General features: G+C 51.2%; 2 protein-coding genes across 2 annotated transcripts in view; one reads left to right on the forward strand and one right to left on the reverse strand.

Annotated features, from left to right (window-relative positions):
* LOC122754564 (thrombopoietin receptor-like) overlaps window positions 1-23,405 on the reverse strand; it is a 35,502-nt gene extending 12,097 nt beyond the window's left edge. Inside the window, exons 1-11 of the mRNA XM_044003100.1 lie at window positions 23,324-23,405; window positions 20,341-20,423; window positions 20,252-20,292; window positions 19,698-19,876; window positions 15,469-15,854; window positions 14,782-14,938; window positions 14,544-14,673; window positions 10,662-10,834; window positions 10,364-10,506; window positions 9,665-9,824; window positions 9,371-9,464 (exon numbers count right to left, since the gene is read on the reverse strand). Of these exons, the coding sequence (XP_043859035.1) occupies window positions 9,371-9,464; window positions 9,665-9,824; window positions 10,364-10,506; window positions 10,662-10,834; window positions 14,544-14,673; window positions 14,782-14,938; window positions 15,469-15,854; window positions 19,698-19,876; window positions 20,252-20,292; window positions 20,341-20,423; window positions 23,324-23,405 (1,628 nt within the window). The remainder of the gene's footprint in view (window positions 1-9,370; window positions 9,465-9,664; window positions 9,825-10,363; window positions 10,507-10,661; window positions 10,835-14,543; window positions 14,674-14,781; window positions 14,939-15,468; window positions 15,855-19,697; window positions 19,877-20,251; window positions 20,293-20,340; window positions 20,424-23,323) is intronic.
* LOC122755321 (60S ribosomal protein L37a-like) lies at window positions 1,554-2,396 on the forward strand. Its single transcript, XM_044003632.1, has 2 exons — window positions 1,554-2,124; window positions 2,315-2,396. Exons 1-2 carry the CDS (start codon window positions 1,928-1,930, stop codon window positions 2,394-2,396), a joined length of 279 nt encoding a protein of 92 aa, XP_043859567.1. The 5' UTR covers window positions 1,554-1,927.
* Window positions 23,406-26,601: the final 3,196 nt, after the last annotated feature.

Below are 26,601 nucleotides of genomic sequence, written 5' to 3' on the forward strand. Positions count from 1 at the left end.
TTCCAGGCTCCAGGAGTGGGGCCCTGTCCAAGATAGCTTAAGCCCCGTGAAAAGACAGCCCAGGCCAGCGGCAAGGTGGCAGACACTCCAGGGAATCACACTGGCTTAGATCCTTATCTGCTTCTGGCCATTAAATAATGAACGTGTCCCCCAAGTGGGAACAACCCTGTTAACACCCATGGAGAGAGGGAAGCTTCTAGAAACAAGTGGCCAAAGGAACTGGGGGCAGTTCATCTGTCTGCTCTCAAAGATACTGACCAGATTGTTGTTCTCCCTGCCATCCTCGGGGTGCTCCCTCCCTACTGCTAGTCTATCCTCTGGGTTCAAACATAGCTAATCCTCCCGTAGTGGCTGAGTGCATTCCCCGAGTCTTTGCCCACCCCCCCCCCAAGCACGCCCACTTTCTTTGCTGTCTGGTTTCTCAATACCTTTCTTGAACTGTGGCCACCAGAACCCGGCAGACAGAGTCTGAGCAGGGCAGAGGACGGAGAAGCCAGGGTCCTCAGCTCCTGGGCTCACTTGATGTGGGCCCAAATCACCTTCACTTAATTGGCCACCACATCCCCACTAATAACACTCATGCCTACCCTCTGAGATCATCTCCAATTTATCCTGGCGAAATCTTGTTGCTTCATACTTGTCTGCATGTGGTCTCCCTCATTAAAACCTGGGACTGGCTTGGTCTTTGCATTCCCAGCCCTTAGCAGGGTGCCTGGCAAACAGCAGGCACTTTATAAATGGACTTATGGACTTGAGATTGCTGATTCAGATAGGCCTAGCAGCCCACGGGGTAGTGGTCGGCCATCTGCATAACAAAGCACTTTACACATACACAGTCCCTGATTGGAGAGGTAGACACCATTTACAGTAGAGGAACCGGAGGCCACATGGAGGAAGCATCTGCCCAGTGGCTCAGGGCCAGCAGAGCTTGGTCAGACAAACCCCCGTCTGACCCTCCCTCCCCCTGTCCCCAGGAAGTTGGTTTTGTTCTATTGCTCCTACTGAATCTTGGCCAATGGCCACCTGGGCTCGCTATGGATCCCGCCCTGGCTGTCTAGGCTTGGCTCCTTCCTGGCCTGAGTCACCACTGTCCCTGGCCCTCTGGTCTACTCTGTACCCAGTCCCTGGCACGCCGTCACCTTCCCTGGGGACCGAGCTCCTTGGGGGCAGGCATCACGTTTGTGCCCCTCCATGGGGTCTCAGTTGCTAGCAGTGCCTGGCACAGAGTGCCTCATGCAGATAATTATTTGTTGACTGACTGATGATAGATACCCTTCTCCAAGTCATGGATTAAAAGAAAGAAGTTAGACCAGCACAGGGCCAGGCACAGATGTCCAGGGCATTTATTCCACTGAGCCCCTCCCTGGATGACACCAAACCCAGCACTACTTTTTTTTTTTTTTTTGGCAGGGCAATGGGGGTTAAGTGACTTGCCCAGGATCACACAGCTGGTAAGTGTCAAGTGTCTGAGGCCGGATTTGAACTCAGGTACTTCTGAATCCAGGGCCGGTGCTTTATCCACTGTGCCATCTAGCTGCCCCCCACTAACTACTTTTTGAGGGCGGCCATGCAACCTTGTCTGAATCCCTTTGTTGTCTATTGTTAACCCCCCTTCCCTTCTATCATCTAGTTCACATTTCTCCATCATCTCCACGAGAACATTCCAAGAGCTTGCTCAGAAGCCTTTCTAGAACTGAGGCAAACACTACCCCCACAGCATCCCAGCATCCACCAATCTGGCGACACCCTGAAAACACCTGCTGAGCACTGCCCACTTCTCCTGATGCCTGAAGGTGTGTGGAAAGGACAGAAACAGAGGGGGTCCCTGGGCCACTCCTGCTGCAGGTTCAGAAGAAGAGAAGAGAGAGGAGCAGCAGGTTAAGAAGGTGTCTAAGGGCTCTTCAAGCTCTAGCCTGTGACTAGCAACATGGCTAAACGCACCAAGAAGGTCAGAATTGTTGGCAAATATGGAACACGTTATGGTGCATCCCTCAGAAAAATGGTGAAGAAAATTGAAATTAGCCAGCATGCCAAGTATACCTGCTCCTTCTATGGCAAGACCAAAATGAAGAGATGGGCTGTGGGTATCTGGCATTGTGGATACTGTATGAAAACAGTAGCTGGGGGGCATGGGGCAGCTAGGTGGCTCAATGGATAAAGCACTGGCCCTGGATTCAGGAGGACCTGAGTTCAAATCCAGCCTCAGACACTTGATACTTATTAGCTGTGTGACCCTACGCAAGTCACTTAACCCTCATTAACCTGCCCTCCCCCCAGAAAAAAAGAAAGGAAAAAAAAATTAAACAGTAGCTGTTGGTGCATGGTCCTACAATATCACCTCTACAGTTACAGTCAAATCTGTCATCAGAAGACTGAAGAAATTGAAAGACCAGTAAAATCTACCCATCAAATATCTGTAGCCCATATTCCAACAATAAATGGGTTAATTTGTGGAATTAAAAAAAAAAGGAAGGTGCCTAAGGGTGAGTTTTGGATTCATGGGTCCTAACTTAACCCTCCAGGGGTGGAAGGTACCCAACAGGGTCCTGGAAATTTGTGAGCCTAAGTAGTAAAGTGCAAAGGGGGAGAGAGCCATCCTGGAGCTCAGAGAAGCTGGGTTCTGCAGGGACATGCAGCCCCAACATGAGAGAGCTTCTCTTTGAAATCTGGTACCAGCTCTGCCATGTGATATCTGAGTGACCTTGGCCCAGTAACTTCCCGCTCCCAGCCCTCAGCTGCTCTACTTTTTTTTTTTTTTGGTGAGGCAATTGGGGTTAAGTGACTTGCCCAGGGTCACACAGCTAGTAAGTGTCAAATGTCTGAGGCCACATTTGAACTCAGGTCCTCCTGACTCCAGGGCTGGTGTTTTATCCACTGTGCCACCTAGCTGCTCCCAGCTGCTCTACCTTTAAGATAATGGGGTTGAACTAAATGGCTTTTAAAGTCTCTTCCACGGCTGAGTCGATGATCCCACGGCCAGTATTTGGTGGAAGATCACATCGAATGCAAGCCAAAATTCAATTACTTGATAAATTTCAGCTTTTTGAGGGTTTTAACATATGGCTACAGATCGCTGCATGTGGACGGGGTGTGCTGCTGTGGACCACATGTCCTGTAATGTTTGTTTGGTTTTTTTTAAAGCTCTTACTAAAACGGACAAAAGAATGGGTGAGATAGAAGTTGCTTGCTATAACATTCAAACAGTAATGACGTAATGGAATGATAGGACATGACATCAGTATCTAAAATCTACTAAAACATGCAGGTGAGATAAAAGATAAAGCAAAGTTGCATTGGCCTTCAGTGGTTTGCAAACCACAAGGATAGAAGTGTCACAATGATCAAAATGCAGTCTCTTTCAGCAGGAGGGACTGAAGATTGTGCTCAGCATTGCTGCTCAGCAGACAAAAGCTTCCGTGTATTTAAGGCCTTGAAAGAAAATGGAAATGGAGTGGATACTGAAGGAACTTCTACTGTGCTTGGCTGATTGATTGCTTTAAAAATTGAGTTCAAATGCGTAACCTTTGTCAAGTTGCTTACTATCAGGGAGGGAGAGAGGGATAATTTGGAATTCAAAATTTTTTTTAAAATGAATGTTAAAAATGGTCTTTACATGTAACTGGGGAAAATTAAATATTATTGTAAAAAATTGAGTTCAACTGCATAATATTAAAATAAACAAAGAGGCAGATGAGGATGAGCCGGCAAAATATCCTGATATTTTGAGGAAGAAAACTGAAGAAGGTGTATACACTGATCACATTTTTCAGGTGGTGGAAAAAGTTTCATTCTAGGAAAGGACGAAGAAGAAAAACTGGACTTGGATTTAAAGTGTTTAAGTACTGCCTAGCACTCTTCTTGGGAGATAATTCAGAAGGGGATTTTAAATTCAAACCAGTATTTGTTTATCAGTGTTGAAACTTTCCTGCCCTGACAGGCAATGACCATTGATTGCTTCAAGCATGAATGACTGAAATTCTTTCCAAAGATGGTTTTGAAGTGTCCTTTAAGCTGGCTGCTGTAAGATATTGCAAGGACAGTAAAAAGCATTATTGATTTTAGAAAATGCTCCAGGTTATCCAGCCACACTTAGTTTATTGGGTGAGAATGTAAGCATGCAAATTCAGGAGACATGGGTAAGACTCTGTGCACCTTCCAGCATCTCTATGAAGATTCAGAGAAAGAGAAGATGATCCAGTCCATGCTGCTAAAACATTTTAAATGATGACAATATTCTCACTATATCAGTGTAGATTATCCATAGTTATGTGTGGGTTTACCTTTATCTATATGCAAATGCGGTAGTTAAAATGATTTTTAAATACTGCTTTCTAAAACTACTCTTTTAACTTTGGAATAAATCTGAGTCAGAAATACATTTTCTCTACTTTGCTATTATGTTTTATTAATACATTTATTTTTTAAAATTTCATTGTATTTTCCATTGGAATATAATATTTTATGTTAGGCTACCATATTTTGGGGGCAGCTAGGTGGCACAGTGGATAGAGTGCCAGGCCTAGAGTCAGGAGGATTTGAATTCGAATCTGGACCAGGACACTTCCTAGCTGTGTGGGCAAGTCACTTCACCCTGTTTGCCTCAGTTTCTGTAAAATGAGCTGGAGAGGGAAATGGCAAACCACTCTAGTGTCTTCGCCAAGAAAACCCCCAATGGGGTCACAAAGAATCTGACATGACTGAGAAAAAAACAACTAAACCACAACAAAAACCACATTTTACATATGACAATAACTTCAAATAATGAGAATTCAAATAATGGGATTCATTATTCAAACTAATTGAGACCTGGCTGTAGTTCACAGGAGAAAATGTCCAGGAAAGGAGAGAATGATTGGTAAAGTCCATGGCCAGAGATATCTGTACCAATCCATATACAAACACATCACACGCAGGAATAAGTGGGGAAGACTAGAGGCTTAATATGAAGGTGCCGGGGTAGCTAGGTGGCGCAGTGGATAAAGCACCAGCCCTGGATTCAGGAGGACCTGAGTTCAAATCCGACCTCAGACACTTGACACTTACTAGCTGTGTGACCCTGGGCAAGTCACTTAACCCCAATTGCCTCACCCCCCCCAAAAAAAAATATAAAGAGGCCAATGGCGGAAAATGGGTGAGAGGAGCTCTGCAAGGATGGCAAGGAGCATAGGGCCCTAAAGATCTGCTTAAGTGAGGATGTCCAGGGGGTGAAGGAAGCCCCATAGCTGGAGGAAGGCAGTGACATGGTGACCAGGGTTGTGTACTGAGGGCCAGGAGAGGAAACAGATGGCCTCATGCCGATGGATTTCCTGCAGGCCCCTCAAACCCAACATGCCCCGGATATGCTTTCTCATTCTCCTTCCCCCAAGCCTGCCCTCTTGGGAACCTCCCTGTTCCTGTCGGGGTGCCACCATCCTCCCAGGGACCCAGGCCCTTGGTGTCATCTGACGACAACTCGCCCTGCCCCACCCCCACCCCCCAGACAACCAGCACATTGCTGCCATCTTTTGAATCCAATGGCTCGGCTCAAAAGGCTCCTCTCACTTACGGCAAGGCCTTCTTACTGGCCTCCCTTTGCTCCCCTCTAGCCCACCCATGGCCCAGCTGCTAACGCTTTGACCTTGGCTGGCTTTGAAGACCTTTCACACCCTACCCTTCCATGATTCCCCTCCACACACTCTAACTACCCTGGCTTTCCTCACGTCTCTGGGCCTTTGCCTAGGCTGTGCCCCATGTCTGGCATGCCCTCCCTCCTCATTGCCAGCTTCCTTCCAAGTTCAGCTCAAGCGCATTATCCCTTCCTGGTCTGAGCCTCCAGCTACTAATGGCCAGTTGGTTGGTTGGTTGCTGTTTTTAGTCTTAGATTTTTGGCAGTTGGGTGAAGTGGAGGCCTCTTTCAAGAACGCTTTTAAAATGAAGTACATAGGATCACAAATTCTATTGAAAGACAGAGATCGGGCCGGCTAGGTGGCGCAGTGGATAAAGCACCGGCCCTGGATTCAGGAGTACCTGAGTTCAAATCCGACCTCAGACACTTGACATTTACTAGCTGTGTGACCCTGGGCAAGTCACTTAACCCCCATTGCCCCACAAAAAAAAAAAAAAGAAAGACAGAGATCAAAACTTAAAAAAACAAAACCAAAAACAAGTTCCTAGGCTCCCCACTGCCAACCAAGAACCCCGGAGCCATAGTGTCTTCCTCAAAATTACCTTGTGCCTATGTGGTATTTTTTACTTTGCACACTGCTGGGCACACAGCAGGTACCTAATAAATTCTCACTGGCATCTTGATAGGGCCTCTGCTGAAAGCAAGGCTGCTGATAAACTTGGACGCTGCCTGAATATTGGTTCATCCTTCCAGAGGTGCTGGGTATGAGGAAGGAGCCAATGGCCTGGTCTTGACCAGAGGCTGGCCCCTCTGCCGGGACAAAGGAGGGAAAAATCTCAAAGCTTCTGAAGAAAAGACAGGTGGCTTCCAGGGGCACAGAAGTTTGCAGGGAAGGCTATACCAGACAATCCCATGAAGCATCCCCCCAGGGCAGGCAGTTCTTCAGCTCCTGGAGGTTTGAGTCTGGGGGCTGGGAGTGGAGGGAGGGAGATCTAATGCATGTGAGGTACTCTGAGGAGGTGGAGGGCATGTGAAGAAGCAGGAACTGCAGGCTTCTAAGAGGTGAGGGGGAAGAGGAAGCTCTCATTCTAAGAATAGGAGACAGCACCGGCACAGGCAAAAGTGAGGGGAACTGAAGGATGGTGATCATGGGAGAGCCAGCAGGCCGGATGTGATGAGAGGGAGTTATGTGACATGGCTTGGAAAGATTGGCCTGAGAAGGGCATCCTTGAGCCAATGGGGAGCCCCCGAAGCTTCTCAGACAGATAAGTTATGATGGAGTGAGCCTAGAGCCCAGGATTCCAATTAGGAGCCTATGACAATCAGCAAGAGGCAAGGCTGAGTGCCCAGAGGGCCTAGCCCAAGAGGCCTGAGAAGCCCTCCAAAAGAGGATGCCACCTTGTGGAGAGAGAGCTCTTCCTCTGTGCTGGCTCCCACCTACCTTTCTGTCTTTACTTCATTCTACGCCCCTCCCTTCCACTGTCCCTATTCGGTGAAAGGAGGGTGCTCCCTAAACCTCCTACCCAACACCCCAACTTCGGCCAAGTGTCCTCCCTAGAGGTTTTCTCAGTATTTCCTTACCTGGGTATAAAATGGCATCCCCCAGGGGCTGATGGGACAGGGTGGCTTTTGTCATCAGCATGGCTCTAAGCCCCTGGAGGCCTTACAGCAGAGTTGATACATCGTTGCACTGAATGACTTTTCCCCTGAGGAGGCCAGAACAATCTGGCAGCTAGCTACACTGCCCTAGATTCCTTCCAGGACCTAGGCCCAGGAGGGAGGAAATAACCGCTTGGCTCCTGAGACAACTGACAGATGGAACCCTGAGAGATGCAAGAGACCAGTGGGGCTATTGTCTGCAAACCACAACCTAGTGAGCAGGACTGATTCCAGGGAGTCAGCAAGCATTGATTAAGCACCTACTATATACCAGGCACACCCTGGTGCTTACCATTCCTGCCCTCAAAGGAATCCCATTCTAAACAAGGAGATAAACCTTCCTGGCCCATTGGCTAGAGAGCAAAGGAAACTGCCCAGCACCCAAATCTTGCCTCCGAAATCCATTGGCAAGTCAGTAGACAGCTCTAGGGCTGTGAGCTACAGAGAAAGAGACCTGCATTGGTGGAGGGAGTTTCTTTGCTGGGGGTTTCCTATTCAGGACAATGACCTCACAGGCCCACTCCTCCAGTTAAGGAGCAATCCAGGCCAGTCTTCTCTCCATGTCACACCCAACTGAACTCCATCATGCCCCAGAGGGTACTTTCTCTACTCCACTCTGCCCAGCCCCACCCCTAGCTTCCTTTTTTGGTGTTGTCTTCCCCCCTTAGATGGTAGGTTCCCTGAGGACAGGGACTCTTCTTTTTAATATCTGTTTCCCCAGCACTTAGCACAATGCCAGGCACATAGTAGGAGCCTGATAAATGTTTATTGACTGGCTCCCAACTGTATACACACAGGACACACAAAGTAGATAAGGGGAGGGCACAAGCAGCAGCCAGAGGCTTGGAAAGGCCTACTAAATCTTGAAAGGAGAAAGGAGAAAGAGGTGAGAGGGGAAACCATCTCAGGTACTGGGACAACCTTGGTGCAGGTAGAGGAACAGGAGGGATGTGTGTGAGAAACAGCCTGTAAGCCAAGGGAGTGGGATCCTGGAGGCCTTCAAATGCCCTGAAGAGGGGTTGGTGTTTGATCCTATGAACCCTTGGAGCGGACTGGGGAAAAGAAAGGGATGGCGTGGTCAGACATGGGCTGCATGAGGCTTATTTTGGAGACTGGTTAGAGGCAGGAATGGAGGAGGGATCGACTGAAGGCATCGAGACCAATAAGCAGGCAACAGACGGGGTCTCAGGTCATGAGGATGGTAAGCGGCCTCAGAGGAGGAAAGGGAGAGAGGCCTCAAGGAGATATAATCAACAAGTCCCGGCAACAGACTGGATGTAAGGGAAGGGGTAAGAGAGAATGAGAAGAGGAAGATGCCCAAGAGGGGGCTTTAAGGGGAAAGAGAATGCATTCTGTACGGGACACGTGGGGTTCAAGATGCCTATTGGACTTCCGGTTGGAGCTGTCCAGGCTGTGTGTGAGAAACAGCGAGGAAGACTTGGGGGGCTGGATCCCAGAGGGCTTCAGGTGTCATCACCAAGGCAGCTGGTGACGAAGACTGGCGTAGGACTGGGTAGGTAGCCTTGGACCGTTAAAATAGTTTGCAATTGGCTTAGAAAGAGAAGCCATGACCCCAGAACAGGTCGGGCTCTGGAACCTTTAACAGGGTGACTAACTGGGTGTGTCACGGACCCTCCCGGAATCGTGTTCTTAAAGAGCATAAAATGAAACACAAGGGATGACAAAGGAAGCCCAGTATATCAAAAGAATTATCGAGATATCAAAAAACAACAAGCTAAGTTCACGGGCTCCAGGTTATCCGGGTTCATCTGGCCATGACATTCCCTACTCAACAAACATACTGCCGCCGGGATGATAAACCTCTATCTGGGGCATTCGAAGCCCTCCAGCACCTGCTCTTTCCCTGTCTTTGTACTCTAGAGGATGCCCTTGTTTTCCTTCCAATCGCCGCCTTTCCCATCTGCCCCACGTGCCTCCCCTGGCTTCCTTCAAGCCTCAGCCTCCAGAGTACAAGGATCTGCCTCCTTAAAAGGGCTCCTCCCGCTGCTACTTCCTATTCATCAATATCCCGCCGGGCGGGGGAAAGGCGGGGAAGACGGCGGCCAGGCACGCGCACGCGCACGCGCCTGAGGGCGGGGCTTGTACCTGAACCGCGCCGGGAAGAGGCGCCGCAACACGAGGCCCACGAGGCCGCCGAAGCCCAGCGTCAGTACCGCGCTCGTCACCACGGAGACCCAGCCTGGCAGGGGGTCCGGGTCGCGGAGGTCAGAACTGTTGCACCCAGAACTCCGCCCTCTCACTCACTGCGCAGCCGCAGCTCCTGGCTCCAGCCCCCACCCCGCCCCCTTCCCCCTCTTCCCCCTACGCAGCCGTACCCGCCCTGCCGCGCCCCACGGAGCACAAAGCGCAGCCCCAGCGAGGTCCACCCCTCCCTCTCACCGTTCTCGGGCGCCATCTCCACGAGCGCAGGCGCAGACCAGGCGCTCCAAGGTCCGTAGTAGGTGGGGCCGTCAGGCCTCGCGCGCAGCTGCAGTCGGTACTGGGCCCCGGGGCGGAGCTCCAGAGTTTCTCCCAGCGCACCCCGCGGAGGCTCCAGTACCTGCACAGACCCATGCGGAGGGGGCGGGGGCAGAGGCCTTCTGCAGTCTCTGATTGGTCTGTGTGCACGCTCGTCCGTGGACAGGGAGAGCCGTTTGATAGACCTTTGTCCTGACCTACGGACTTACTCATCACTCAGACTTATTCGTCACATACGCTTCCACGGTCCCTGCCCCTTCCACGTCCCTGCACTCACGCTTTCCCTGAGACTGTCTTACTGCCACACACACTTCCATACAGCCCTTGACACGCGCATGCCCAGCGGCTCAGATGCTCTTACACAGACCTTCCTTGCAGAAACTCGCGTGAATACACCCTAACACACCCCCACATGGACGCCCAATAACATACTGACACTTACCTCCTTACCTTCTGGTAGCTACCCCGTCGTCCCCCGCCCAGCCTGCAGACACGCTGACACGTGTACCACCTGAGGGTCACAGGCACTGCCCACACTCCCAGCTTGCCCAGAGGCCGTGCACAAACCCTGGCACACCTGGAGACAGTGCGGGGAGCCAGGAGGGAGCTTGAAGGCCTCACCTTCCAGTGCCCGAGGTTCTGCCCGGAGTAGCGGAGCTGATAGTGTGTCTTCCCTGGCAGCCAGGGCGAGGGGTGCCTCCAGGTCAGCTTGACCTGCCCACCGGACTCGGCTGTCCAGTGCAGCCCTGGAGCTTCTAGGAGAACTGGAGAGGCAGGAGAAGCACACAGGGAGCAGCACTCAGCCGTGGGGGGGGCAAAGAAAGTAGGCAGTGTGGTGCAAAGGATTGGGGGTCAGGAGGATGAGGAGGTCAGTGGAGTCTGGGAGAGGGTCCAGAGGTGGCAGGATAGGATCTCTCACCAATTTGATGCATCCAGAAGGGAGTGCCAAGGTACTGATGTCTAGTGCCTTGTTCAGTGGTTATTTCCACCAGGATGTGAATGGCACTATCATTTTGAGATGCAAAATGGCAGCGGGAGATTGGGCTTTCCTCTGCCCTGGAGTCCATCTCGCATTTCTCCCAGGCAGGGCCCCTGGGGAGAAACCCCCACCCCCCACCATGGCCAATGAGCCAGGGTAGGCTGGGATGCCTCCTGAGCAAGCAGGGCCATTCCTAACAGACCATCCTAACCCAGACCCTATCCCTGGCACTCAGTTCACATAGCCAGTCTGTTGTCTCTTACCTTCACAGCATCATGTGTGTATGCATATACACACATACACGCATGGATGCAGATATACCTACATATACACACATGCATATATACATATATGTGTAATGTGCATATATACACATAAATATCGATTTCTCCGTCTTTCTGCTCATACCACCACCACTCTGATTTAGGTCCTCATCGCCTCACACCTGGATAATTACAGTAGTGTCCCATGTCCTCCCTGCCTCTGTCAAAGTGAGCTTCCAAAAGAGCCCATCACTCCCTTTCCTCTAACGTCAACTCCAGGATTAAATATACCCTCTGTCTTTTAAAGCTCTTGATAACTTGGCCCCTTCTTACCTTTCCAGTCTCTTCCATGTACTCAGGGATCCTCCTCCCTGTTGCTTGAACGTGATCCTCTGCCCCCCATCTTCATGCCATGGACTGGTCTACCCTGCCATCTGCCCTTCCTGGCAGCTCAGATCCCGTCCTCGGGAGGTCTTCAGCTGTCAGGGCCTTCCCTCTCCCATCTACCCTGCATCTCTTGTATGTGCCCAGCTGTCTGTCTGCCTGTTCTCTCTCCCATTAGAAGGTGAGCCCTCTGTGGGCAGGGGCCAGTGACTTGATGCACTGCATCGCCCCCACCCGCGGCTATCACCCCTGACTTCCAAGTCCATTGCAGGCTTGGGTGGCTGACAGCCCCTCTCTCTCCTTTGGGAATGGGGGCCATTCCAGCTTGGCTCCACCCCAGGGATGTCCAGAGCCCCAAATGTCACCCTTCTTGACCTCTCAATCACCCTCTTCTCCCAGATTCTCTCTCCTCCTCTGTGGATTTCCATGACACTGCTCTTTCGGTTTTCTTTGCACCTGCCTGACTATCCTTGTTTTCTCCCCCAGTAGACTGTGAACTCCATGGGGGCAAGGATCACCCTTTGCCCTTCTTTGTATTCCCAGTGCTTGGCACAGTGCTGGGCACGCTTAATAACTGTTACTTGCCTTGACTTCACTTGACCCAAGGTCAGAGAAAACGAATCTATTCCCTTGGTGTGAAGTCAGACAGATCTACTCAGGCCCAAATGTCTATTTCTTACAAGGAATTTTGAAGGTTTCCTTCTCTATCACATTTCTTGATCAATCCAAAGCCGTAGGACTAAGCAGTGCCTCCCAGACCACCAGCTCTGCTTCCAGCTCAATTCCTTAGTCATCATCTTATCCCTATTACCACCCTCCATCCCTACTACCACCAATACTAACTGAAAAACAAACAAAGCAAGGCATCATGAGGGTTGAGACGAGGGTTGCTGCATGCCATTGGCATGACCTTGATCACCACTTCCCCTCAGACTGGAGGTAGATAGCCCAGAACCTGACGCCAAGAGACCAGGGAAGAGTGGTACCCCATACCCTCCCCACCCCCAGCTCCCCAGGTCCTGCTTCCAGCCCTGTCCTCACAGCCAGAGATAGGACCCGACAACTGCCCCTGCAAGAGCTACAGCCCCTGCCTTCCCAGAAGCCATCATGACTAAGTCCTTGGCACTTCCAGAAACAGATAAGGGTTTGGCTCTGGAAATGACCATCAAGGAGATGCATTGCCACCTGCCTTGCTGCTCCACCCTAAGGACTCATTTTCCTCAGCTGACTTGAAGCTGAGACCTCCTATTGTCTCCACCTCTTAGCACAGTAAGAACAGGCACTATCCCACTTTTCTATTTGTACCTATAGCACTTTGTACATAGCGAGCATTTCATGAGCTACTCTTTATTCCTTAGTTTTAATTCCCATGGGAGACGTTACCATCTCTAGCCTGACTGATTGTAGCTTCAGCCCCAGGCCGCGCTTTAGTCTCATCACCTGCTGCCTACTGGATATTTCAAGTACTTCCCAAACTCAATGTGTTCCAAACTGAATTAATTCCCTACCCCCCCTTCCCTCTTCTATACTTCCCTATATCTGTTAAAGGCACCACATTTTCCATGTTACCTAGGTTCATGAATCATGACAGAGCACTAGACTTGGAGTCAAGAAGACCTGAATTCAAATCCTGCCTCTCCTGTCACAACCTCTGTCTGCCTCAGTTTCCTCCTCTGTAAAATGGAGATAATAATAACACCTCCCCGACTGTTGTTAGGATCAGATAATATTTACAAGGCTCTCCAGAAATCTTAGAGGACTGTATGAATATGAGCCACAGCCAGCCGATGCTGCCTCCATCATCATCATCATCCATTCATTATCCTTGTCTTTTTCCTCTCCCCCCACACATCCATGCAGTTTGGCCAAGTCTTGGCTCTAGCCCAACATCTCACTGTCCCCTTCTCTCTGCTCCTTCATCCCCTTTCATCTGTTCTATTGCCACAGCCTCCCATTTGTTCTTTTTTTTTTTTTTTTTGCAGGCAATTGGGGTTAAGTGACTTGCCCAGGGTCACACAGCTAGTAACTGTTAAGTGTCTGAGGCCGGATTTGAACTCAGGTACTCCTGACTCCAGGGCCGGTGCTCTATCCACTGCACCACCTAGCTGCCCCTGCCCATTTGTTCTTTTTTTTTTTTTTTGGTGGGGCAATGGGGGTTAAGTGACTTGCCCAGGGTCACACAGCTAGTAAGTGTCAAGTGTCTGAGGCTGGATTTGAACTCAGGTACTCCTGACTCCAGGGCCGGTGCTCTATCCACTGCACCACCTAGCTGCCCCTGCCCATTTGTTCTTTTTTTTTTTTTTTTGGTGGGGCAATGGGGGTTAAGTGACTTGCCCAGGGTCACACAGCTAGTAAGTGTCAAGTGTCTGAGGCTGGATTTGAACTCAGGTACTCCTGACTCCAGGGCCGGTGCTCTATCCACTGCACCACCTAGCCGCCCCCCCCCATTTGTTCTTGATGTAAGATCCTCCCTCTCTAATCTAAGCTCCTCTGCCAGACGGATTGTCCTCAAGTGTGGGTCTGCCCATGTCAATTCCCTGTTGCCTCTAGGATAAGTAGGAAGTCCTTGGTTTAGCACAGAAAGCCCCCCACCATCTGACCCCTTCATGCCTTCCCAGCTTGTTAACAGAGAATTCCCCTCCATGTACTCGATGATCCAGTTGTACCTGCCTGCTTTGGGCTTCCTCGGCTGAGCCTCTGAGCCTTTGGCTGCCAGGCCTAGAATGCACTTTTCCCTCATCTGTTTCTTAGAATCCTTGTCTTCCTTCAAGACTCAGGCCAAGCACTGCCTTTTCGATGTGAGACTCGGTCCTGCTCCAACCCCCTCAGCCTTCCCAGGGCCTTCCCCCCAGGTTACTTTGTATCTACTTTCCAGTGTTGTCTATTCCTGTATTTCTTTGTCTCCCGCACTAGACTGTGAGCTCCTTGAAGGCAGGAAGTGTATTCTTTGTATCTCCAGCACTTAGCCCAGTGCTTGGCTCCCTGAGGGTGCTTAATCAATGCTTGGTGACTGATTGACCCTGCAGAGGAATATGCTGGCTATGGTCTGGTGCTGGTTCAGATATGGATGGTAAAGGAGAGAGAGTTGAGTCCTTGCCTTCCTTCACTCATGCAGCTTAGTTACCTTAGACCCAGGCCTCTGCTCACCCCTGCCCCCTCCCCAGCGCCTGCTCACCTGTTCCTAGGGCAGCTGCCAGCTCTCCACTTGTAGAAGTAGCCATGGGAGGTGTTGGGATGGGCTGGTTCTTCCCACTGGCATGTGACATGCTTCAGATCCTGAGTAAAGCACTGCAGCCCAATCTCCCCTGGGCCAGGAGAGGGAGACTCTGCTGGGCCCCATCTGAACCTCCCTCCCCTCTCTCCCCATCCCTGTTCCTCTACACAATCGACCTGACCTCTCCCAGATAACTCACCTGCATCCTGTGGTAGGCTCACAGTCACAGGAGATGACCACGGTCCCCAGAAACCCTTAAGGGAGATCCCATCAGGCCTGCTCCGGAGCTGGAGCCAATATGAGGTCCCAGGCTGAAATCCCGAGATGACACAGCTCCCACTGATTAGCTCTAGGGACTGAAGAGGGGGGATCATTGAACCAGAGATTCAGAGCTGGATGGGACTTTAAGGGTCCTCCCTTGTTCCCCTCCATGTAATCTGCCCCATCCACCATATCCCTATCGTAACCTTTGCTTGGATACCTACAATAATGGGGAGCTCACCACCTTATAGAAGGAGGCTATGTGGGTGGTTCTTATCCCCAGACTAGCCTCCTGTGAGACATCATCCCTCATTGGCCCCTTATACTGCCTATATCGGGTTCCTTTATACTTCTGGTAAGTTAGTGGCTCAGAGGGGCTGATTCAGTGATGAATCCATGACTTGTGCATAATGAACTTAGCCCCAAATTGACCACTGGGAAAGCTGATAATTCCTGGGCCATGCGAGACCCAATATCCAAACTCTAAACTTGTCATCTTGGAGAGGGAATAAGGATAGGCTTCAAGATGGGGCACTAGGGAACTGCATAGCCACTTCTGTCCATAACCAAGGGAAAGGTTCCAGGCCTAGGGTGAGAGAAGATGGGGCCAGAGAAAGCTGAGTACTTCTCTGGGGCCCCGAGGCTGCCCTGAGTGTCCCCTGCTGGCAGGTCCCTGGCTTGTGTAGCCTTTTCTGGAGGGTCCCTCGCTGGTGGGGTACTGCTGTATAGACTGGTTCCCTGGAAGCTGAGCTGGAGCCAGGTGAGGCCCAGGGGTTGCAGTGGCCTGGTGTGGCTGGGTGTGTGGCCACCTCATGAATGGGCAGCACATGGGTGCTTGGAGCAGTGCTTTGATCGTGGGCTGAGCAGAGTTGCTGGGGTCCGAAGGGCCAAACTGGAGTTCATGCTCCATGAAGTCACTGATTTCTGAGGGCTGCACCACCCATGTGACTTGTAGCTCCCCAGTTTGACCAGAAGTCACTGCAGTGATGCTCTTCGGTGGGGCAGGCAGACCTAGGGGAGAGGACCCACCACCTCAGTGCTTCCCCAAGCTCATCCAGACCACCTGGAGTGCTCCCCAATCCACCCTAAGTGATCCCTCAGAGGGAGTGAGGAGTGACAAGGCTGAAGAATGAGAACACACAAAACTAAGAGGTGAGGACAGCACTGAGAAGTGGTCTTGAGTCTTGTAAATCTAAAGAGCTCTAATTGAAAAGGATGGGGAAGATGGGGCGGCTAGGTGGTGCAGTGGATAAATCACCAGACCTGGATTCAGGAGGACCTGAGTTCAAATCTGGCCTCAGACACTTGACACTTACTAGCTGTGTGACCCTGGGCAAGTCACTTAGCCCCCATTGCCCTGAAAAAAGAAAAGAAAAGAAAAGAAAAGGATGGGGAAGAGAGAAAACTGTCTCAGTGTCTCCAACAAACCAGCTGCCACAGGAAGTAGCTGTAGTGTAAGAAGAAGAAAATTCCAAATATTCACAAGAGACAACGCCCAGAAAAAACACATGGCCTTAGATGTCTATACACAGAGAGGGACAAAGGTAAGGCAACAAATGGGATGAATGAACAATCAGCGAAGCTTGGTGGGATGAAATCTATGATAGGAGTGTGGCTCAGGAAGGACATACCTTATTCTTTTTTTTGTGGGGCAATGAGGGTTAAGTGACTTGCCCAGGGTCACACAGCTAGTAAGTGTCAAGTGTCTGAGGCCAGATTTGAACTCAGGTCCTCCTGAATCCAGGGCCAGTGCTTTATCCACTGTACCACCTAGCCGCCCCCAAGATACTTTATTCTAAAGACATGGGGAAAGAGACAGGATGGGACTGAGCAAAAAGAAGAAAAGCTCATGGGAGGAAATCCAGGAACCAGAGGATGAAAGCATGAGGGAAGATGAGTAGAGGCAGAAACTGAAGGGAAAATTTCACTAGACTACAGACTGCCTGGATAGAAGCAGGAGAGAGAGGAGAGGTTTGAAAAAGAGATCATAGCACTGGAACAGGCTCATGATATGATATGATGATGATATAATGGGAGGTTTCAATGTATGCTGGGGATTTCTCTTCCAAAAAAATAGATGTGAATTTTGGGGGGGAGGCAGTAGGGGTTAAATGACTTATCCAGGGTCACACAGCTAGAAAAGCTAATAATTTGTTGATGGATTGATGATAATTTCATCTTTCAAAAGGTATAGTCATCCACAAGGGGAAATCCAGGATATAAGTTTTATCAGTGGAGAGGAATTTGGCCTTGGGGTAGAAATATTGGAAAACATGAAGATAAGTTACTGCTGCCATTTAGAGTTTGTGAGAGAGGAGAGAACATTTGGGCATGACCAGAGATTTGGGGAGAGCAGATTTGAAAGAATTCAGGGAAAGGATAGGCACGGTTCCACAGACTAAAATCGTATTGAGGAAGTCAGCCTAGGAACAGTTGGAAACTCTAAAGAATGAAATTCTGAAGACCCAAAAGAAAATCATTCTAACGAGGTGGAGAAGTAGAAGGTGTCTGAAGAGACCACCGTGGATACATGGGGAACTTAGCAACCGACTTCAATTTCAAAAAGATACATATGGAAGATGGAGGTGAAGGAAAAAGGGTTGAGATGGCCCTGTAAGAAGCATGTCAGAAGAGTAAACACTCAAACTGAAACTGGCAAGGAAAACTGATGCCAAGGAAATAGTTTCAGGTGTCAAGGTTTTATTTGGATTTGTTTGGATTTGTTTGATTTTTGCTCTATTGGGAAAGAGAAAATAATCAGAGAAGGGATGGAAGGGATAATGATAAACAACAAGGAAGAGAAGGCTGGGCTGCTCAAGTCTTGTTTTGCTCCTGTTCTCTCTGCCAAGGACAATGACCTTTGCACTGGAAAGGACAGAACTAAAGTAGTCAAGAAGGAGCTGAGATGGAAAAGAAGTAAAGAGTGAGAGAGCACTGAGCTGCCCTGAGGTTCCAGTCACCAGGTTTGGATGCTATCCCAGCAGAAGGGAAGCCTCCTGAGGGCAAGGACTATAGCTTTTGCCTTAGTATCCCAGATGCCTGGCACATTAAGTCACTTGCCCAGGGTGACACAGCTATTAAGTGTCTGATGCAGAATTTGAACATAAGTCTTCCTGATTCCAGGTCCCATGGGACATGATGTCTATATTCTGCTGACCTGAAGGTTCTATCTGAATGCCAGTGATGATGAGGAAGATGGTGAAGATGATGAAGAAAAAAGAAGATGATGTTGATGTCAGGAACCCCAAAGCCCTGGACAGGCTGGGTGGGTGAGCTGGGTGGCTCAGTGGATAGCACACAGGACCAGGAGTTAGGAAGAACTGTGTTCAAATTTCGTCTCCACCACTTACTATAGGCATGACCCTGATAAGGAAGTTGCTTAATTCCTCTCCTCTGAGCTTCAGCAGTACCTTTTTTATAGGGTTTTTGTGGCATCCCATGGGATGATCGTGTAAATAGGTTTGTAAATCTGAAATTGTTATCTAAATGTCAGGTTATTGTTATTGTTATTATTCTTACTGAGCCAAGAACCCAAGATATCTGAATAGGCTTCAAGGGGCAACTAGGTGAAGCATTGGATAGAGAGCTATACCTGGAGTCAGGAAGCCCCGAGTTCCAATCCTGCCTCAGATTCTAGCCAGCTGTCAGGCTCCCTCATCTCCCATCTTCACCTCAAGTGCCCTTAGTAAGTCACTTCACTTTTGTCTGCCCACTTCCTCACCTGTCAAATGAGATAATAATAACACTGACCCCCTTGGGTTCTTGTAGGGCTAAAATGAGATAATATTTGTAAAGCTCTTAGCCAGCCTTAAAGTACTATATATATGTTAGCTATAGTATTATTTTGAGTCACATCTAATAAGATGAGATTCAGTAGGAATCAATGTGGCCTTGTGGTCCTAGGGTGCAGAAAATCAGCTCCCCATGCACAAGATGAGCCCAGAGACTGGAGGGCTGGGGCTGGATGGCTACACACACTTGGTCCAACCAAGGCCGGAGCGTGCTGGGGCATTGCAAGCCCCCCTGAGCACCTTTTGATGGAGTGTGGAAGCCAGAAGAACTGACAGGCCACATAAAGAGAGGCCAAGAGTGCCTCTGGCCTCTGCCTGACTCGGGCCACCCCTGGAAGGCTGTGTTCAGTTCTGGGTGAAGGATTTTAAGAAGAATGTTGACAAGCAGTGGAAGGAACATCTAGTGTTTGCCTGGAGAAGAGAAGGTTCTGGAGGATCATGGAAGTGGACTTCAAGGACCCGAAGAACTGCCACGTGGAAGAGAATTTTTCTGCTTGGCTAAGGAGCAGCTGTGTGGGGGGAGTTGGGGGGAGGAGGGATGCAAAGAGATAAGCTGAGGCTCAGTGTCAGAAAAACAACAACCACCTTCCTAACAGAGTAGTCCCCAAATGGAAAGGGGCCATCTCAAGAGATGATGGGCTCTCTCTTCTTGGGGGTCATAAAGCAAAGGTTGGATGACCACTGTGGGTGTGGGTTCTTTTGGGGTGCCGTTTGGACTCATGCCTTTGAGGCCCCTTCTGGCTTTTAAATTCTATGACTGAGGAGAGAGAGCAGTGAGGAGAGAAGACAGGACTCTGGGAAGGGAGGAGGGACAAGGCTGTGGGGAGGGAGGAGGGACAGGGCTGTGTGGAGGAAGGACAGGGCTGTGGGGAGGGAGGAGGGACAGGGCTGTGTGGAGGAAGGACAGGGCTGTGGGGAGGGAGGAGGGACAGGGCTGTGGGGAGGGTGGACAGGGTTGTGGGGGGAGAGGACAGGCCTGTGGGGAGGGAAGACAGGGCTGTGAGGAGGGAGGAGGGACAGGGCTGTGGGGAGACGCCAGCACTCAGCAGAGACAGGGCCTCACCCACGTTTTCCAAGCTGAGCACTCGTTGGGTCCGGTTTCGGTTTTTGGCAGGGTCCCACACCCACAACGTCAGCTTGGCAAAGAGGCGCATGCCATGGGCAGACTGGATTTGACAGACGTGCCGGAGCCCTCCATTGGGCAGCCTCTGGGAGCTCAGTGGGCACACTTGGGGCTCCTCCCTGAGGGCCGGGGACGGATCTAAGGGGCCCTGAAGGCCCTTGTGCTCTCCTGGCGTGGAAACTGCCAGAGGAGAGGGTGCTGCCGTCCTGCGCCCTCCCCCTGGTTCTCCCACTCCCCGCCGACCCTTTCTCCTCTCTCCTTCCCACCCACCCTGCCGCCACCCCGGGGTAATAGTGCTGGGGCCCCTCTAGGCTCCTGGGATTAGTACGATGGGGGCTGGGGGAGGAGGGGAGCAGAGGGGGCTCTACCTAAGGGAGGGGATGTGCCACCGTCCTGTCCCCCCGCCCCCCAGTTCTCTGCCAGCCTCCCACCCCGCACCCCATTCCCTGCCGGTGGGTGTTGCTCGGACTAATTTCAGCGTGGAATGCACGCACCCGGGGTAAGCGAAGAGAAGTTGGTAGGGCCCTGGGTCTTCCTCGCCACCCTCCACTTCTTCCTTAGTCCAGTAGTCCTCCTCCTCTACCTCGTCCCAGAAACACGTGAGGTCCTCAAACTCCCTGGAGAAGCAGCGCAGCGGCTCCGGCTCTGCCGCCAGGAGAGAGGCATCTGGGGGCGTGTGAAAAGCCCGGCCAGGGCGTCAGAGGTTGCCCGGCCTGGCGAAGGCCTGCAGGCTCTGCCAGTCTGGCCCGGCGAGAGGCACAGGGCTCACGGCTGGATCCCGAGCTAGACTCACAGGAGTTTAGGGCCGGCCGGCTAATCTACCTTCTTGTCCCGGCACTTGCCCCGCTGTCCAGCCCTTAGGCTGCTCGGGAGAGATACCTGGAGCATTACCGGGAGCAGAGGGGGCGGCGCAAGGAGCAGAGCAGGCCGCACAGGGAGCTCTCTACAGGGGACTGGTGGCGTTTAGCCGGCGCTGCGCTCCTTGGAAGCGCCTGGCTGGAGGAGGAAGCAACAACGACCTCCAAAGGATAGGGACTTGGGGGCGGTTTCCTGGGGCCCGGAGGGCCATGGGCGGAAGGTGCAGGAGCCGAGGCCCCAGACAGCACGGCTCCCGAGGCTCTCGGGGAGGCCGTGGTGTAGGTTGGGGGTGTGCCGTGGGCCTCGGCGGCTTCCTGGGCTCCTCCAACGCCGCAGATCCCACCTGTAGTGACTCAGATGTGGAGGCAGCCCCTGACTCCTGGTAAAAGGCCCTTTTAAAAAGGGGGAGTAGGAATACCCTGAGATCAGATCGGAGGGGGCAGTCAGAGGGGGGCAGAAGAAGCTCGCAGCGGTAGCCCGAGCGGCTCCTTTCAATGACAGTTTAGCCTGTGTCTCTAGCTTGTTTGTACGCATGTTCTCTCCCAGTGGATTGTGGGACCTAGGACCGCGGGTTTCCTTTCTTTGTATCCCGTAACTTAGCGCGGTGCCTGCACACAGGAGGCACTTAATAGATGTTTATTCAGTGGGCCGAACCCGGAATTCGGTCTGGAGCAGAGCCGGCCCTGGGCCCTTGGCCCTGAGGAGAGTACAACTCGAGACACCTGATCCTGAACCGAGGTTACTCCAATGCTCCTGGGCCATGAGGAAAATCCAATCAGGTCCCAGAGAAAAGGGTCGAGTGGGAGTGGGGCCCCAGGGCCGGGCAACTTCCTGGAGGAGGCAGCTCCCAGAATAACAGATCTCATCCTTAGATAGAATCAAGTCACTCCTTTGTTAACAAACAAAAACCCAAACCCTCAGTGGCTCCCTATTGCTGTTGTTCAGTCCTGTGAGACTCTTGTGACCCCGTGGACCATAGCACATCAAATACTGTGCATGGGGTTTTCTTGGCAAGGGTACTGGAGTGATTTGCCATTGTCTTTTCCAGTGTATTAAGACAAACAGAGGTAAAGTGACTTCCCCAGGGTCACATAGCTAGTAAGTAGCTGAGGCTGAACTTGAACTCGGGTCTTCCTGACTCTAGGCCCAGAACTCTATCTACTGAGCCATTTAGCTGCCTCAAAAGGGCAAGGCAGTGCCCCAAGGTCCTGGATCCTCCCAAGATTCCAATCATCAATGAGATGATCTAGGGCCAGAGAACTACTAAGTTGTCAAAAGAACTGCTAGCTAAAGTTGGCTCCCTATTACCTCCCACCTCAGATTCAAATTCTTCTGCCTGGCATTCAAAGCCTTCACATCTGGAGTTGGTTTATCTTCCCATCTTTGTCCCTTTTCACTCTGGCCCCTGAATAAAACATTCCCCTGAAACTTTATCTCTTAACTCATTAATAATAATAGAGATTGAGTAGTGATTTCATTGTACCTGCCACTTCTAGTCTTAGAGAGTCTAACGCAAATGTTAGGTGACTTGCCCTGGGTCCTACTGTCAGTAGACTTCAGAGACAAACTCAAGCCTTGTGGGCCTCAAGGCCAGCTCTCCAGCCACCAGACCCCTGTTGCTTCTCCTAACTCATCCTTTAGCCCTCCAGGTTCACCCAGAAAGGTGGGGAGTGCAAGCATTATTGTCCCATTTTACAGTTAAGGAAACTGAGGTTTGAGAGAGGTATCTTCGAGGCAGAGTTGAAAGAGCACAGCTCTGCTCTTGGTTTCCTCCTATGTAAAGTGAGGGCCTAGATGAATTCTGTGGTCCCTTCCTGCTCTGGGTCTTGAGTCTATAAAGCCAGGTCCTCCAGCATAACATCTTCTGTGCCCTGGGTATCGGAGAGACAGCCTGGCTTAATGGGTAGAGAGCTGGCAGCAGGACCACAAAGACCCGGGTTCAAGTCTCACATCTGACCCCTCCTGCTGTGTAACCCATGGAGTCCCTCACCTTGGGTGAGTGCTCTGGGTAGCTAAGATGCTGCATGATTCAGAGAAGGTGCTGGGCTGTCCTGGTGGAGGGCGTTCCCCATACTTGGGGAGTTACAGGTTTGGCTCTCATCACATCTTAAATTCCCTGCCCCCTCCTCTCTCTGGGCTCTCATGTTTCCGAGGCCTGGGATGCTGTTCTCCCTTCCCTGTCCCCTGATGAATTCCAGACCAACTCAAAGGCCACCCCCTGCAAGATGCCCCCCCCCCCAATGCCCCGGACAGTCATGGGCATTTGTTCCCTTGTCAGCCCCTCTCTGACAAAATGAACATGAAGTTGTGCATTACATAGCAGTGGCCTTTGGGTCTCCCCCAGTGCTGAGCACAGTGGTCTGCACACAGTAGGTGCTTTATCCCAGCTAAATTCCTGGCTGAATATTCTGAACCATCCCCAGGAAAGTCAATGTCCCAGGCCTCTCTCCAGTCTTCCTCTCCCTATCACCCTGCTCTCCTTCCCCTATCTCCCCCATACTCCCCCATTCTCCCCCATTCTCCTTCCTCTCCTTATTCTCTAGTCTCTCACTCTCGCTTTCTCCTTCCCCTCTCCCTTCTCCCTTTCCCCCTGTGTCCAGCTGCCTCTTCCCTGTCCCCCTCATCTTCTCCCTGACTTTATGATGCCGGGGCTCTGGGGGAGGGTTTTATGGAGGGCTTAGCACAGGATCTCTGCTCTGCCCCCTTACCTTCACTGCTGACATGGGGAGTAGCCCGGCTGGGCAAGAGGAGGAGGCAGCAGGTGCCTAGGATGAACAACCAGGCTGGCATCCCTTTGGGCATGTGGGCTGTGAGACCCTGGTCCTCCCCTCAGGAAGCTGGGCCCCAGCTCTCTCTCTACCCCAGGCCCACAGGTTCCTGTCAGATATGGCCCGACGTCCTGTCCCTTTCCCTTTCCCAGCCCCAGCCCCAGCTCTGGGCAGCCCAGGGGCCGGAGAGGAACTGATCCCTGACCACACTGGGGCCCCAGGCTTGGGGTCTGGGGGGAGGAAGTCTGGGGACCTGTGAGGGAAGGTGGAGTAGACTTGGAGAGGAAGGGGGTGGGCAGTGGGATAGCCTGGTTCTTTGTCCCCCCCCCACTTCATCCCTAACCCCAGAGCAGTCCTACAGAGGCCACCCCCTACCTAAGGCAGCAGTCCAAGGACGTCCAGGTTAGCATCTCACTTTGCTCTTCTTGTTCCAATCTCCCACAGGTAAATAATAATAATAAGAACAACAACAACAACGATAATAACAAAGCAGCTGGTATTTATGTAGTACCTGCTATGTGCCAGATACTATTATATCACTCAATCCTCACAATAACCCATGGAAGAAGGTGTTGTTATTATTATTTTATAGCTGAGAACCTGAAGCAGAGAGAAGTTAAGTGACTTGCCTAGGGTCACACAGCCAGTAAATATCTCAGGTCAGATGTGAACTCAGGTCTTTATGACTCCAAGCCCAGCACTCTTTCTACTTTGCCACCCAGCTGAATGGGGCCCAGAATCCTGCTTCTAGATCTTCCTAATGCATCTGGCCCAGTTGGAGATGTTGGCCACCTACTTGACCTCTCCTAGTCACCTGTTAGGACCCTGTGGCTCACTCCTATACCCCTAACCCATTTATTACTCCCAGGAATGTAACGGTAAATCTTCTTGGAACTGAGCATCTTTCTACCCAGCTGACTGCCTTGGGAGGAACCAGGAACAAGGGTGGTGGTGGTGGTTGTAGTAGTTGCAGTAGTTGTTATTGGGGGGTTTTGTTTGTTTTTTTGGGGGGGCGGCAATGAGGGTTAAGTGACTTGCCCAGGGTCACACAGCTAATGTCAAGTGTCTGAGGCCAGATTTGAACTTAGGTCCTCCTGAATCCAGGGCTTTATCCACTTCGCCACCTAGTGCCCCCTTGTTATTGTTGTTGCTGGTGGTGGTGGTGGGAGGAGGAGGGGAAGGGGGAGTAGGTGGTGGTGGTGAAGCTGCAAAGAGACCAATTTAGCCTTGATGCCAGGAAAAGCTTTCTGGGGATCAGGGCAATGGACACCCCCCCCCTTCCTTGGAAGTTTGTAAGTAGAAACCAAGGGATCATTTGTCAGGTACATTCTAGAGAGGATGCTTCTGGCAATAAGGGCAGGACTACCAAACTCCAAGGGGGCAGCGAGGTGGCACAGTGGATAGAGTGCCAGGCCTGGAGTCAGGAAGACCTGAGCTCAAATCCAGCCTCTGATGCTTACTGGCTGTGTGACCCTGGGCAAGTCACTTCACCCTGTTTGCCTTAGTTTCCTCATCTGTAAAATGAGCTAGAGGAGGACATGGCAAACCACTACAATATCTCTGCCAAGGAAACCTTAAATGAGGTCACGGAGAGTCTGACATGACTGAAAAATGACTGAATTAAGAGCAAACAATGAGGCTACTTCTGAGAGGCTCCAATCTTTTTTTTTTTTTTTTAGTGAGGCAGTTGGGGTTAAGTGACTTGAACAGGGTCACACAGCTAGTAAGTGTTAAGTGTCTGAGGCCGGATTTGAACTCAGGTCCTCCTGACTCCAGGGCTCTATTCACTGCACCATCTAGTTGCCCCTGAGTCTCCACTCTTGTAAGAGGAGGTGTTGAGCTCCCGGTCTCTGGAGGTCTTCCAGCCGGGTCTCAATGACCACTTACTTGTCTGGGATGTTGTCTGGATCTCTCTCAGTTGGCCTTCTGTATCAAGGCTTTGGGGCCCCACCTCTGGCACTTACAAGTTATGTGACTTTCAGCCTCAGCTTCCTTACAAGTACTGACCCAAGTGAAATGGGCACAGTGATGTGCCAGCCTCCCAGGGTTACTGGGAGAGAGCAGTGAGGTCATTTTTGTGAGTCATTTGCAGACCTTGTTGTTTCTTTCTCCACACTGTCTCCTGCATTGGTCCCTTTCTCACATGGCCATCAGCCTGCTGCAGACCCCCATCTCCTTCTCCTGCATTACTGTAACAGCCTTGGCGGGGGGAAGGGGACCCTCCCAGCCTCATCGTCTCCTCCTTCCTAACTCTCTTTTCCACAGATGCCAAGGTGATTTTCCTAAAGCACAGGTCTGACCTGCCCTCCCACCTGACACTTCAGTGGCTCCCTTTTACCCCCAGGATCCCATACACACCCTTCTGACTTCGGCGCCAACCCTACCTTCCTAGGCTTAGTCACGGTGTTTCCCTCCTTCTCCCCAGTTACACACTTTTGATTCAGCCCCGCTGGCCAGCTTGCTCAGCCCTGGACCTGGTACTCCATCTTCCAGCTCCCTGCATTTGCTCAGGCAGTCTTTCCTAGGCCCAGCACACAGTAGGTACTTAATAAATGTTTATCAATTGACTGTACTCCTACCTCTCAGAATCCCCAGCATCCTTCAAGGGCTTTCTCCCATTCCCTCTCCTACCAGAAGCCTTCCTGGATTCTCTTAGCTGTCCATGCTCTCTCCTTTCTCTCTTAATGAGTGTGTGTACATGTACGTACACGTGTGTGTGTGTGTGTGTGTGTGTGTGTGTGTGTGTGTGTTACCTTCCCCAGGCAGGTGACTCCTAGTCCCACTCCTGAGCTTGCTGTACCTTTCACAGCTACTTGGACGTTCCCACTTGGAAGTTCAGTTGGCTTCCCAAGCCCAACATATCTAAGATGAAACTCATGCCGTCCCTCCCAAATCCAGCCCTCCTCCAAGCCTCCCTCCAGTCTTTCCATATTTTGGAGACACCTCTGACTCTTGACTGCCTCACTGCCCCTCCCATCTGTCCAATCAGCTGCCAGATCTCCATCATTCCACCTCCACCACACTGGTCTCCACCCTCCCCCCCCCCAACGCCTCCACCTTGGCCTGGACCATTGTAACCAGCTCCCAATGGCTCCCACATTCCCCTCTGGTTTCTGGCCCATCCTTCATGTAGCCACTAAATTAATTCTCTTGCTCCAATGTGGAGCAGCATCATTACCCAGGAGGGTAATGGTGTGAGGCAGGCCCAAGTTTAAGCA

Source organism: Dromiciops gliroides, chromosome 4 (assembly GCF_019393635.1).
Source record: "Dromiciops gliroides isolate mDroGli1 chromosome 4, mDroGli1.pri, whole genome shotgun sequence".
In the NCBI taxonomy this organism is placed as follows: domain Eukaryota; kingdom Metazoa; phylum Chordata; class Mammalia; order Microbiotheria; family Microbiotheriidae; genus Dromiciops; species Dromiciops gliroides.

Coding starts and splice junctions, on each gene's coding strand:
- LOC122755321 (XM_044003632.1), top strand. CDS start 1,928: ATGGCTAAACGCACCAAGAAGGTCAGAATTGTTGGCAAATATGGAACA. Junction 2,125..2,314: donor TGTATGAAAACAGTAGCTGG/GGGGCATGGGGC, acceptor AACAGTAGCTGT/TGGTGCATGGTCCTACAATA.